This window comes from Diceros bicornis, chromosome 10 (genome assembly GCF_020826845.1).
Source record: "Diceros bicornis minor isolate mBicDic1 chromosome 10, mDicBic1.mat.cur, whole genome shotgun sequence".
NCBI classification, from domain to species: Eukaryota; Metazoa; Chordata; class Mammalia; order Perissodactyla; family Rhinocerotidae; genus Diceros; species Diceros bicornis.
The window spans coordinates 47,814,848-47,829,965 of record NC_080749.1 but is presented as its reverse complement, the minus strand read 5'-3'; the positions used below and the strand labels follow the sequence as shown (position 1 = coordinate 47,829,965).

The 15,118-nt window shown below is 34.7% G+C and overlaps 1 protein-coding gene across 1 annotated transcript in view; it reads left to right on the top strand.

The window, feature by feature from the left end:
* GALNT3 (polypeptide N-acetylgalactosaminyltransferase 3) overlaps positions 1-14,784 on the top strand; it is a 50,740-nt gene extending 35,956 nt beyond the window's left edge. Inside the window, exons 4-11 of the mRNA XM_058549166.1 lie at positions 316-465; positions 2,118-2,352; positions 3,146-3,263; positions 4,770-4,970; positions 6,935-7,066; positions 7,272-7,373; positions 11,800-11,952; positions 12,837-14,784. Coding sequence (XP_058405149.1) covers positions 316-465; positions 2,118-2,352; positions 3,146-3,263; positions 4,770-4,970; positions 6,935-7,066; positions 7,272-7,373; positions 11,800-11,952; positions 12,837-12,959 — 1,214 coding nt within the window. The 3' untranslated portion in view covers positions 12,960-14,784. The remainder of the gene's footprint in view (positions 1-315; positions 466-2,117; positions 2,353-3,145; positions 3,264-4,769; positions 4,971-6,934; positions 7,067-7,271; positions 7,374-11,799; positions 11,953-12,836) is intronic.
* Positions 14,785-15,118: the final 334 nt, after the last annotated feature.

The following is a 15,118-nucleotide window of genomic DNA, read 5'->3' as shown; positions in this document are numbered from 1 at the left end:
GTCTACTTCATGTGAAGTCTCTCACTTCCCCCAAATACATTACATTTATTCATATGACACATACAGGATAAGTATATGTTATACTGTTATGCATTATGGTAGTTCAGAAGTTAACATTTGCATATATAGATTTTTTTTCCAATAAAGAGTTAAAATAAAGATGATATAATTTTCACCTCAACGGAAGAATATGTGCAACTGCTAAGATTATAACTGTGGAGGGGATCATTACCCTGTGGTTTCTTTATTAGCTTTCATATATTATATATGAAAATAATCTTAGGAAGAGTTAATTCTGATTTTTTTTTCTTACAGAGTATTTACATGGTAAACTAGAGGAATATATAAAACAATTTTCTATAGTAAAAATAGTCAGACAAAGAGAGAGAAAAGGTCTGATCACTGCACGGTTGCTAGGAGCAACAGTAGCAACAGCTGAAACGCTCACATTTTTAGATGCTCACTGTAAGTATATATGTATAAACACAGTTGTAACATTTTTCTTCCCACTCCCTCTAATTTAAAAGGTAAGGAAGACTTTTCTTTAAATGCCTAATTGCATTTTCTTTTAACATCATTTTCAACTGGTCATTATAGCTATGACGGCCCACACAGATGACAGCTCTGAGTAGGAACTTCCTTTCACTTACGTGGAGTTCTTACCTCCTTCTGTTTAAGGCTCCTCAACTTTACTGTCCACCAGTGACCAGTTTCCCCAGTGAGTTATCCTTGCCTGAGATTTTTTTCAGATGCTCATTCTGTCAAAAAAAAAAAAAAGTGTGTTTCCTTGTTATTCTTGATTCCTACACTTTAAAATTAGTGGAAGGTTTGTTTAAGTGTAGTCAACCCTATCGTTAAACTTTGTCCTAGTACTGACACTTTTAATTTTTATATTTCAGTTTTGTGTTTTTTTCAGAGATTTGCACACTCTTTTGCCAAGTTAGGGGTGCCCCTTCCCAGCTTTGTCTGGTATCTCTCCCATGAACATTGGCAGTTTTGGTTTGTTTTGTTGCTGCTGGTTTTTTTTTTTCTCTTTGTATTTTAATGTTTTTTTCAGCGTCAATGATTCTAGATAAAGTATTAGAAAGTGTTTTTAGAGTCAATGTTTACTAAAATGTCCCTCACTCCCTCAAGCTCTAAATTTAGTGGATCTTACTCTGTATGAGTGTTTAGCTTTGAATTGGCCAGCCCTTAGGTTATATTTGACCCAACAAGTGGTTTCTATTCTTCACTAATTGTTACAAAAGGCCTGTTAGATTTGCTTGAGTCTCCTTAGAGCTAACACACCCAGTATTCTCTTAATACTAGGCACTTAAAAAATGAAGAGAGATCTCAAGGTAATCCAAAATAGGTGATTTTAAAAGGAAATGGTCCATTCTCCAATATTCCCTCTTCTAGTCCGAATTTACAATAATGTCAGACTGGGCATTCTTCCCCTCCAGGCAAATGTGTCTGAAGGTCCTCCTGGACCATGACTGTCAAACTCCACTGGATGGGGAGCCCTGAGTAGGACTGCACAGCCTGGCATCTCCTGAACTGTCTGTGTGTTATGTAAGACAGCCTGGCCTGTGACCAGGGCCCGGACTTTTCACGGCACTCCTTTGCCTCATTTTCCAGTAGGGCTGGGGCAGGTTTGAATGGTCCTTCTTCAACTACTAAAATCAGAATGTTGTGATTCCTCATTTTCTTCTAAGACTCACTCAGAGAAATGAAGATTTCAATTACTATATCTTACTCAGGGAGACAAATTTAAATCAGAACACTTTTGAGGCTATGTAGTATGGATCAGCAACAAGTTAGCTTTGATTCATGGCCCATTTTAAAGAGAAACACATCATATGAAACTTTAATACATCCATATCATTTTGTTTCCATTCTAAGGTTAAAAAAAAATCAATCATGTATAGGGAAATTTCCCTAACTATGCTGAATCTTGTTTTACTTGTTTCATCCTACCCTCATCTCCTCACAAGAAACCGTTAAGAAATCTCCCCTATATAAATCTTCAAGACCCAAATGACTTTATTTTCATTTCTCTGTAAACCCTTTTCCAAAAAAACCAAAAGAAAAAACCCTCAATGTTTTCATTGAATTAATTAAAATTGTGTTCCTACCAGGCGAGTGTTTCTATGGTTGGTTAGAGCCTCTGCTGGCCAGAATAGCAGAGAACTACACTGCCGTCGTGAGTCCAGATATTGCATCCATAGATATGAACACGTTTGAATTCAACAAACCTTCTCCTTATGGAAGTAACCATAACCGTGGAAATTTTGACTGGAGCCTTTCATTTGGCTGGGAATCACTTCCTGATCATGAGAAGCAAAGAAGGAAAGATGAAACCTACCCAATTAAGTAAGATGATTGCTCTCAAAATCTTATATACAGTTCAATTATTTGAATATGTATGTACTCTTTGCTTTTTACAGTAATTGCCTCCAAGGTAGCTCACACTAAAAATAAAAAACACACACATTCTATATGTAGGGAACTGAAAAGTCATTTATGTACTTACTTACACGTCACCTTACCGAGTAGTAAGTAGAATTAAGTGAGCTGGGGCCGGCCCCGTGGCTTAGCGGTTAAGTGAGCGCGCTCCACTACTGGTGGCCCGAGTTCGGATCCAGGCTCTCACCAGTCGCACCGCTTCTCCGGCCATGCTGAGGCCACGTCCCACATACAACAACTAGCAGGATGTGCAGCTATGACATACAAGTATCTACTGGGGCTTTGGGGAGAAAAAGGAGGAGGATTGGCAATAGATGTTAGCTCAGAGCCGGTCTTCGTCAGCAAAAAGAGGAGGATTAGCATGGATGTTAGCTCAGGACTGATCTTCCTCACAAAAAAAAAAAATAAATAAAAATAATTAAGTGAGCTCTTATGTCTTCCTCATAATCTTAAGAATCTTTAAGCTTGGTTAGAAGACACCATAATTTTGCTCTGCTGGGAAAGGATACTTAAAGCATTTCTCCTCCCCCACAAAAACTTGACTCTGAAGATAGCATCTTTAGTTTTTATTAATCTATATAAAAGCTCTACAATTGTGATTTCTCTTTAATTTGTTGGTGAATTTAATTCAGTTGCTCTTAAAATATGTTTTTTTTCGTATTTGACTTTTATAACAACGTTCAACTGGATTATTTTTCAGAACACCCACTTTTGCAGGAGGCCTTTTTTCCATATCAAAAGAGTATTTTGAATATATTGGAACTTACGATGAAGAAATGGAAATCTGGGGAGGTGAAAATATAGAAATGTCTTTCAGAGTAAGTTTATAAAAACAGAGCATATTAAATAATAAAATATTTGTTTTAATTGGCTGATACTGATTATCGTGGAAGTGTACAGTCTTTACTTTTTGTGCTTTCTAAAATTTAATTGCTAGAAATTTTAGAATAACAGTATCTCCGTTTAAAATGTAACTTAAAATATTTATTCATTGCTGTGAATGTAACAAGAGGAATCAATTAAACGCCTGTGTCCAGGCAATAACACCAGTTAATGCACTTGCAGCTACTGAATTCCAGCCAAGATAAATATAATGAAATCTAGTGCTTCAGGAAATGACTTGATTATCAAGGGAGTCAGAATGGAAAAACATTTATGTATAATTTTAAGGACATTGAACTTAACTCTTTGGATTAAATGAGCTTTTTTTTTTTTTCTATACATATTAAAAGTTAATATGAGAAACAAAGACTTTGGATGGTCTCCACATGTGCTTATTTGATTTCATTAGTTCATTTTCTGCATGACTTTGTCATTCATTTTTCATCCCTTAGGCTGGAATGTAGTGGAAAAAGAACTGAACTAGGAGTTAGAAGATTTAAGTTTTACCTCTGGCTCCATCACATAATAGCAGTGATGATTTTAGCCAAGTTTGAACTTCTTAAGGGAAGGGGTCTTATTTTATTCCTTTCAGTATTCCCAACCCCTAGCACATATTGGATCTCAGGCACAGTTTGTTAAATTGAACATATTACTGAATTTTCTCTTTTGTTTAAAAAAGAAAGAATATGATCACTTGCCCTAATACTAGCACATTCTATTAGGCATGACTTCATTTTAGATTTTTTGCTTAGTGATTATTTATGGCAGAACCAATTTGATATTTAAGTGACTAGGTGTTGATATAATGATTTGCCATTTTATTTAGAGTTAATGCAAATAAGCTTTTTTGACCCTTTCTCTCTAAATAGGTACATATGAGTTTTTTATAATGACCAACTACTTCACAAATTTAATAGATTGTACTTTGGTAATAGTGGGTATCTGAAATTGTTTTCTTGATTACAAAATTGAATATGCAAGGAGTAAATAGAGTCTGGGTGCATTTACTCCAAGACTGCCAGTTTATGCCATAGAACAGAGAATCTGTTGTTCAAGATAAGTGACCATGTAGGTTGTATAAGAAGATGGAAGTCAGATGCAGAAGAGCCTTTGGTCTTCTATGTATATTGGAGAGCTTGCATAATTGTTTCAACGAAAAGAAATTTTGGGATTCATTTTAATGAAAGATCTGATATCACTATTTTGTTAAATTACTTTCTGAAAATATGCTTTTGTTGTCTTTAGTGTTTGTACCATTTACTAAAATTGTTCTTAATATTTAAGAACTTAAGTTGAACTGGCAGAGGACAAAGACTATCTGTGAAGTTGTAATAAATCTCTCGTATATTTTGTTTTTATTAATATCTTAAAGGTAAACTTAAAAGCAACACTTTGATTTTTCTAAAATACTGTCAATTTAAACAAATATCATTAATTATCAGGTATGGCAATGTGGTGGGCAGTTGGAGATTATGCCTTGCTCTGTTGTTGGACATGTTTTTCGCAGCAAAAGCCCTCATTCCTTTCCAAAAGGCACTCAGGTGATTGCTCGCAACCAAGTTCGCCTTGCAGAAGTCTGGATGGATGAATACAAGGAAATATTTTATAGGAGAAACACAGATGCAGCAAAAATTGTTAAACAAGTAAGTTAGAGCTAAGTAATTAGGTTACAGTAAAAATCTATACCAAGTTCACATGTCTTTTACTTATTTGAGTCAACTCAAGTACAAAAGATTTAAAAAGTTATTTTTGAAGCTAGGTGTTTTAATTCTTAAAATATATAACTTATTGATGCCATTTTTCTTTTTTTTAAGGAAAAATCGAGTAAACTACTTTTAAAAAATTTAGGCATTCTGCTTGATGTTTCCTTTTTAGGGTGGAAGATATTAGTTTTTGTAACTGCCGTGGCTCAGTATTTTACTCTAAGTGGAACCGATTTTAACTGGTTTTAGGTAATGCGATTAACACCTACATCAAGCTGCTAAGTGGCTTTGAACTGGAAATGGAGACAATGTCAGAATATGGCAGGAGAGTGAACCAGGAGTATCAAGTCTTTTCCATTTCAAGTTCTGGTTTCACTACTCACTGGAGGGGTTACCTCGGCAAAGCCCCTTGAGACTGTAAAACGGGGATGGCACTTAGTGGGGTGGGTGGGAGATTGGCAGGACATGGAGTGTGTGTTCAACCAAGTTTCTTCGCTCTCCTTCTCTGTCTTGAGAGATGAAATACTTGCCAATCTCCCAGAGTAGCTGTGAAATAAGGAAATAAGTGCTAACAAATGTACGATACTATTGTTGCTATTGCCCTGTCGTAGATAAAAGCTCTGCAGAATCGTGATGCCTAATACATTACAACTGAGTTCCAACTGTTTTAATATCGGGTGTGGTAAATGAACTAGGCAGTTTAAGAACATGCCTCAGTGATGGGCACCGAACTCTTTGTAACAAACAGTGCTAACTTGTGGGGGTACGGTATGGATTGGGATTAAAGGGCATCAACATTTAGACTGTCAGAAAGAAAGGTGGTAACCTCTTTCCACCTTTTCTTTGGTCTCCAGGGTCTCCCTGTAACCTGTCAGTAGTATGCAAAGTCAGACCACTGCTGGGTTAGATCTCTATCTTTTTACCCAAGGCCACCAAGACAAATTGGGCAGATTGTGTAATGCACAAGGGTACTTGGCTAAGCAGGCAAGTGGGTGCTAAATACAGCTTATGCTCTCTTGTCACCCACAAAGGTGCCAATGAGCCAGCAAACCCCTGTTTTTACCACAGGGCAAATTGATCTAGGTGGTAAAATGCATAAGCCAGCCAGAAGTCTTTTACAGTTTCATACTTGTTGCTAAAACATCTGGGTTCAAGACATTGAAGTTGGCAGAGAAAAAATTTTTCTTAGCTGAATTGATAAGCTTGAGTATTTACCTTTTTTCATATATTTGGGTACCAAATATAATATTATTTTTCTTTAAAATTTTGCCTATAGACTAAATACCTTTTTAGTTTAATAGTGCTCTTTAAAAAAATTGTAAAATAAAGAAAAATAAAATGCAATTAATTAAAAACTTGCCTTTTTCTACTTATACATTGTTACTGTTAAGATATCATTAGGTGATACTATTAAGAGTAAGCAACACCCTTAAAACTTAAAGATATTCCCAACTGTTGTTTTTTGTTGGTCTTGACTAGAGAAAAGATATAAATTACATTATGTGTTGGCTCTGTTTCTCTATACCTGCTTTCTCACATCTCAGTTTACAGATCACTTTTGGATATAAATTGGGATCAATTTTGGATGCTGCCACTACTATTTCTTTGCCCACAGCATTTTGCTAGAGATCTTTGTCCCGTGGGGGAGGTTTGCGGCAAAAAGGAAGAATAAAATAGCACTATCTCAGCCCCACAGTGGTTCCTGGTTCTCTGTGAAGCCAGAAACGAGCAGGCAGGCATACTTGCTGTCTGAATGAGTGGTGAATGCAGTTAAATTGCATTTTGCATTTTGGCCCAGAATTTTTTTTTTTAAGATCTAAATATAAATACAAATAATAGCATTTGAAGTACTTTATCAATGCTGTTTTGATTAAGTATTCCTTTCACTTCTCATCTTTCTCCAGAAATCATTTGGTGATCTTTCAAAAAGATTTGAAATAAAGCACCGCCTTCAATGTAAAAATTTTACATGGTATCTGAACAATATTTATCCAGAAGTATATGTGCCAGACCTTAATCCTGTTATATCTGGATATGTGAGTATTTTCCTATTCCTTTTTACTTGGTATACTCCTTACCAGCAACATTTATGTGGTTCAGGGAAAATTGCTGAAATACTTTCTGGTTTATTGCTTTTGAGATTTTACATTATTATTAACAGTACTTCCTGAAATTAATTGCAAAAATATATACCACATAGATTTAAAAATTTATTTTTATAACTTGAAAATTTTCCTTTAGATTAAAAGCTTTGGTCAGCCTCTATGTCTGGATGTTGGAGAAAATAATCAAGGAGGCAAACCATTAATTTTGTATACGTGTCACGGACTTGGGGGAAACCAGGTGAGCACTGCGCTAAAGATCTTCTTTCCTCATTAGCACCTACATACACATGTGAGTCGTTGCATGTTTTCCAGAAGTCCTAAATCAGTTTTATATTCAGGTCAACAGGTGTGTGAACTGTTTTTAGATTAAGTTTGGCAATTGATATTGAAGTTGCAGAGTACTTTCTTTTGATTTTCATTCTAGCTCTCAAAACAGTTCGAATTTGCTGATGCATTCAGTAGAAAGGCAAATGAGAAAGTAATAGAATAATGCCATTTGAAATAAAAAATAGGATCTTCTGTGAGGATCTTTGATGTTGCATGAGGCATGGTGATTTTGCAGAATTTTACACAAAGGCTATATTTAACTGGATTCAGTAGCAAATGACATCAAGTGTTAATACCAAAAGAGCGGCAGTCTAAGTTATTTTTGTCAACCATGATATTGTTTCAATATGTTCTAAAAAAACGGTATGTTCTTGATTCTCCTTCATTGATGACCTCTCTGCTTATTACCACTCTCTGACTGTTTTACCTATTAAGACTCAAATGTGAAATGTCCCATTTGGCCTACTATGGGTAAAGAACGTATTAAAATATTGTTTCTAGTTTTTTGCTTCCTTTCCTTACCTTTTACAAGTTAACTCCTGGAAGGATTAAACTTTTTCTCTTGTTTGTTCATTCAGCAAATTCACTGAGAGACCCCGGCGTGCCAGGTACACTGCTGAGTTCAAGCAATTTAGATTCTAACTCTTTCAGGAAATCTATATTTCAAAACCAGTGGTTACAGTCAGGTTGTCTGTGATAAAGCAGTTAGAGTGCTCTGTGGGTATGGAGGAGGTCATCTGAATTAGACTGGGTGCCCATACATTTTCCTGAGAAAGATAACATTTGGAAACATTTTTTGAAAGGTATGTAGGAGTTAGTAAGGTGGCTGGTGGGCATAAGAACAGAGTGAGAGAAGTGTGAAGAAAGGTGTACTAAGGAGACGAGCCTGGTATGTCTTTTTTCTGGAATTTGGATGTATGTTGGTGTAGAGTCCAAGAAGGGTGTGGAGGATTTTCACAATATTAAATACTCATGATGTCCTATTTTAACAGAATGGGACTTGGATGATGTCAGTTTTAAGAAGAAAGGGTCAGTTTATCTCCTGGCCCATGCTCTGCCATGTGTCTTCCTACTCATCAGTTTCAGCTTAATCTAGTTCCAATCCTTACTCATCCAAACCTATCACTGTACTGAGGGCAGATGATGCAGATGCCCGGAAGCCTTAGCTAGTGAGCAGGATCCGTCGCTGGATGGTCAAGGTGTCATTCTGAAGTGAGATAGAGCTACACACACACAGATATACACATATGCATATATACCTGTATCTATATACATATATACCTCTATATGTATATATGTGTGTGTATGTGTGTACATATATATGCATATTTTAAAATTTTTCTAATTGCATAAATAATAGCATTCTTTTGGAAATAACACTAGACTATGCTAGTAAAAATTAAGGTTTTAAGCAATGAGAAATATTTCTTCGTTTGTAAAAGTCTTGTCACTAAATATAAATACTTATAAATTTCTCTCCGACTTCCTCTAACATTACATGTATTTGATCATAAAAGTTGAAGATATATTTTATACGTTGTTTTGTCTGTTTTTCTCTTTTTGTTGCCATAGAGATGTTTTTATAGTTTTGTCTCTAAAATAATTTTTAAATTATAAAAGGAATATGTCTGTCTTTTAGAAATTTTGGGATGGAGAAATAATTCACATATTTTTTCAACAAATATTTGTCTAGAGCCGATAATATAACTTGAACTATTATAGGAGTGAAAACGATGAAGTCCCTATCTCGTAGAGCTTGTGTTCTAGAAGGAGAGAAAAAAAGTAAACATATAACTTTGGGTATGAAGAAAAATAAACTAGAGTAGGGAGATAATGTGTGGGTGGGAGGGGGCGGGGGGGTTATTTTCAGATATTCAGGAAGACCTTTTTGTGGTCTTAGAGTGGAGGCCTGAAGGAGTTGGGAGAGGAACGATGTTCCAGGAGAACATCCTGGCAGAGGGAATGCATGGCCAGAGGCCCAGTGGAGGTCAATGGAGCAAGCAGAAAGCCAGTGTGGCTGGAGGAGAGTGAGCAGGAAGAGAGGAGTGGGAAATGAGGTCAGAGACATCAATAAGGGGCCTGGTCATATAAGGCTTTGCAGACCTCATTAAGGAACTTGGATTTAATTCTGAGCATGACAGAAGCCATCTGAGGATCTTGAGCAGGAGAATAATATTTTCTGGTTTATATTTTTAAGAAGATGCCTCTGGCTTCTATCACTCTAACCAATTTTATTTTGGTTTCCTTTAAATTTTATTTTCATTCAAGCATTGCATTTAAACTGCTTTGAGAATTTTAGTTCCTTGAGTGCTCAGAGTTTTTGAGATATCATCTAACTTGATCATTTCCTCATGCTCCCTTCTACTGTTTTGAACGAATAATGATATTTTTATAACATAAAACTTGATTGTAATAGTTTGTGTATATATAATGCCAGGTAAAAATAAGTATTTTGATAATGAGACTAAACTGACTAATATACTGGTGCAATGCAGTTTAAGTCAGTATGGCTTTGTGACACGTAATGCTTTGCTTCTTCCACTTTCTCTTCCAGGGTATTTGTCCTGGTTCTAAGTTGTAAGTCTCTCCAATGTTCTCAGCTAGCTAATTATGTACTCTTTGGTTGCCTAAGTATCTTCAGCTGTTTGCCATTCCTTAAATTCCCTTTAATGATTTTTTTAATAATATGAGTAAAGTAAAATACTGGACAGCCTTTCTTATTATCTTTGAGATCCCAAGGTTTATCTTTCTTAAAGAAGTATAGCCAGAGTGCTATTTTCATGACCTAAACCCATTTGCTTTCAATGTCTCCATCTGAAGAAATACCAGTTATAAAAATGACTGATATTATATTTGTGGAAGGAGATAAATTAAGCATGAGACTAAGACCAGGGGAACTCAAGAGTAATTCAGCTAATGTTTGTAAAGTACCTACTCTAATACACATAAAGTGTTTAGAACGGTCCCTGCCTAGCACATAATAAGGGCTCAATAAATATTAGTGCTAAGACTAATTATTTCATTATTGAAAATCAATTTTGTTCACTTATTTTATCTTTGGAATGTCAACATTATGAAAGATTTGATTTGTAATAGATGTTATTACTAGATACACTGCCTGGCTTTGTTCTTTGGGGAAGCCAGCTATCTACACACAAAATTTTAATAGGGGGCTACAAAGATTGTCTCTGATGGACTGTAGGAACCCTGAAAAGGGTATAATTTTGTGCAGTAGGACAAATTCACGGAAAACTAAAGAGGAAGGTAATATTTGAATTGGCTTTTGGAGGATGAAAAGGAGTTAGCTAGGCTGAGAAGGATCCAGAAGGATATTCTAGGCAGAGCACAGTAAAGCAAAGTCTTAAAGTTATGGATACACATATTCTGCATTGGTAGAGTTGTGTGAAAGGAGCATAGCATATAATTGAGGCAATAGTTGATGTAAGATTGAAAATGGAAGATTTCATGTTCCAATTAAGGTGTGGACATTATCTTAGCAATAGCCATGACTCACTTAAGAAGAGGCAGGGAATAAAATCAATGTTATAAAAGACTAACTGGCAGCAGAGTGGATTGGATTATAGGAGCAGAAATTGGAGGTAGCTGGAGATGTTGCCGTAGAGATTTCGAGTGCCTGAACAAGAGAAGTGAGGATACGGAAGTAAGGATATGTGGGATGGTAATATGTAAGAGGAAAATTCAGTAGGACTAAGGGACTAATTAATTGGATATATTGGAAGAGAGAAGCATCAATAATGGTAACAATAGCTAAAATGTATGAAATGCTTTCCATGTACTAGTTATTGTTCTCAGTGTTTAACATGTATTAACCCATTTATCTTCATAACCCTATAGGATAGGAGCTATTAAATTACCCATTTTACAGGCAAGAAAACTGATACATGGAGAGTACCCCATGTAAATGTTCCCAGTTTAAATGAAAATGCCATTAATTTAGATGAATAAGAGAGAAGGAATACTTGTGAGGAGAAAGAGGCCGTTAATGTGGTTGCTAGAAGTTTCCAGGTCCTTTTCTGTGGCATACAGGTCCTAGCTTCCATCCTACCTGATAACTTCCAATTTCTGACATGGGGAGGAAGACAGTACCTTCTTAATTAAGTAACTACCTGTTGCTGATAGGCTGAAGAAAGTGTATAGTAATCTTCCATCATAAAAACTCAGCTTAGTTTCTGATACCTATTTTTATTGTATTATTTTGTTGAAGTACACATGACTTCATTATTCAGTTAGTTGCTGATTTTTTTCTTATTGGACCATTATTTTTCAACTGAGGAAATAGGGTGCTTTTGTCAATAACAGCATTCTTCCTTTTACAGTACTTTGAATACTCTGCTCAACATGAAATTCGGCATAACATCCAGAAGGAATTATGTCTTCATGCTGCTCAAGGTCTCGTTCAGCTGAAGGCATGTACCTACAAAGGTCACAAGACAGTTGCCACTGGAGAACAGATATGGGAGATCCAGAAGGTACCTCAGTGCAATTAGTTCACCTCTTTATGTAATTATTTTGGTTAGCTCCAATTGCTTTTCTGGGAAAATGCATGAAACATAGTATATTGACATTATCTATCAGAATTTTTCTGTCTTTGTTAACTTTGTTATTATGTATGTCTACCCATGTGGTAAGAGAGAATATATCTATGAATTAAATACTGTTAGGAACAAAATAATTGTAAAGTTACTTAGTTAAATCATGGTTTATGCAGATCAGCACTTTTGTGAATAATTAATAATAGTTGCCCGTATTTGTCATTTTAGAGTTTCTTATAATGCTTCTTACGACAGTCACGTTTTTTTTCCTGGCAGAGAGAAAAAAATCGTTATTTTTTTCTCGCCTAAAGTGATTGATTCTTTCCTCCCTGGTTTAGTATTTTTTCATGAATCTGGAATTGAGAGAATACATAAAAAGTCTTTTCTGTTTTTAAACATATGTTTTAAGGCGTAGCTGGAACATAGCAATTTTTACCTAAAAATTTTTTTGTGCCATAGTAGAATATTATAAGGCTGACTTTTATAACTTATGATTTTTTAAAGAGTTTGTCACTTACAGATATATCAATGGACTGTGTCTTGTTTGAAAGCTTGATTCAGACCTTGCTCTGTATACCTCTCTTCGTTTATGTAATACCTTCTGTAAATCGAACAATAGTGGCATAAATGGTGGTGTTTACCAGAAACTGACAAGATTTTTTCAAACATAGTTGATCTTAGAAAGATTAAAAGTTAAGAATGGTGTATATTTGGTATGCATTTCTCCCGTAGCGTCCATGAGACCATGAAGTAGTTTTCATATTTATCAGTTAACAATGAGTCTTGAAACTTAATGTCTGTTTTGTTTCCTCTTATTCTAGGATCAACTTCTATATAATCCATTCCTAAAAATGTGCCTTTCAGCAAATGGAGAACATCCAAGCTTAGTGTCATGCAATCCATCAGATCCACTCCAAAAATGGATTTTTAGCCAAAATGATTAAGTGTTCCTTAAAATTAAGGAGTTGAAAAAGGAGATATTCTTTCTGATAAAACTGTGACTAGGCATACACTGTAGTTTTTGAAAATTATGCAAAAGCAGCTAATTATAACTTATTCCAAGTGCATTTTTCTTATTTATATCTTAAAATGTCTATGTAGCACTGCTACAGAAATCCCTTAAGTTTCCGTTTCAAAGCACAATAGCTAATAATACCAAAGACTATTTTGAAATATCCAGATGTAGGGGAAGAGATGTTTACAGTATGATGAAAGTAATTTTCCAAATAAACTGATATTTGTGTGTTTTGTACACTTGAGGATATGCATAGCTACCTTCACACACTGATGATTTAAAATATTTCTTCTAGTTTTTTGGGGGGTGGGAGAAAGATTTGATACTGTATTTTTTTAACTACATAGAAATGGATCAATGAAGGTCAAACATTGGCTTTTGTGCACAAACCAGGAAATTTTTATAGATCTAGAATTTATTATATAAAAATACAGGTAAACTTATTTTGCCTTATGTTTCCTTAAACATGAAATTAAATGAATAAGGAGAAGAATATTTTTAACATTTCACTTTCTTGGCAAATTTTACAATATTTTTTAGTCTGAAGCCCACTTGACCTGAAGCACTTAAGTCTTCCTTAAAAGACATTTCTTAAATAACTATACTGTGTGTTTTCCCAAAGCAATTAAAAAACAATTTATAAGTTACTGTCTATTGAAAAGTTGTCCTTTTCCTTTCTCCTAGTCTTTTTTCTTGTCAAAATTCACCAATCTTGAATGTTTGTGAAATTGAATTTCAAATGCAGAATACCTGACTCATTTAAAGCTAAATTTTATATGTTACTGTTTCAGTTATAGATTGTCTTGGTAATGAATTTTTTCTCATCAAAAAAATATTTCTTATTTCTATCTATTTGGAAAACACAATAAAACAAATCCTTTTCACTATTGGAATTAAGATTTTTTCTTTTTTGGATAAAATATATAATTGATAATAGGTGGGGGAAGCATGAATTTTGTACACTGACTTTCTAAGCACCGATTGTAGAGCCGTCAGATGTTTCTTAAGGACAATTCAAACATTTGATAGTAATGACATAAAAAATGGGGACTGGAGAAGAGTCTATGTTAGATATTTAGAAAATTTTGTACTAATTTCTGATAACTTTCCTTGACATATGATAGGGTAATTTTTTAAAGATGTGTCGCTTACTTAGGAGATTTAACACTTTTTTCTTTTTGGTCATTTTATATATAGATCTCTTGTATTCTTATTTAAAAAGTAAAGTATATTGGCTTTTTACTTTAAGCTGGGAGAGCCTCAATTGTAAAAAAGAAAATATTTTTTAATTATTGGCCCCATCTTCTCGTTGTTTGTAACTTTGAACTTGCATTAAAACGAAACTGCATTCTTTAATTTATTACAATGCCAATTTTTATTTCAATTCAACTAACATTTATTGTGTTTTTAACTTTGTGCCAGGAGTTATGGTAAGCAGAGTAAGACTTATATTGCCTTTGAGCTGAGGTCTAATGGAGTAGAAAGATAAATAATTTTAAAATAGCATAGTGAGTGACATTATGATGTTATATTTTATGATGCAGATGACAGCTCATTATTCATATTTAATACTTCTTTAATAAGTAAAGATATTTCTTTATTACTATAGCTGATACTAGTATGTATTGTGAAAGATACACTAGTGCCCACTTACATGTACAATTTCTGTTTTCTCAATTTGTTACTCTAGAGTGAACATCCGGGAATAAATACTGCTCTTAGAGTTTGTCATACCTCACAAAATAAAACAAATTTTCAAAGATATTTTATAAGTGAACTTAAGTGAAGCTTTTTTTTTTTTTTTTTAATATCATGCCATTTTTATTGATGTTTTAATGGTTTCTAACATTGTGAAATTTTGGGTTGTACATTTTTGTTTGTCCATCACCATATATATGACTCCCTTCACCCCTTGTGCCCACCCCCCACCCCCACTGCCCCTGGTAACCACAGTCCAGTTTTCTCTGTCCATGTGTTGGTTTATATTCCACATATGAGTGAGATCATACAGTGTTTGTCTTTCTCTTTCTGGCTTATTTCACTTAACATAATACGCTCCAGGCCCATCCATGTTGTTGCAAATGGGAC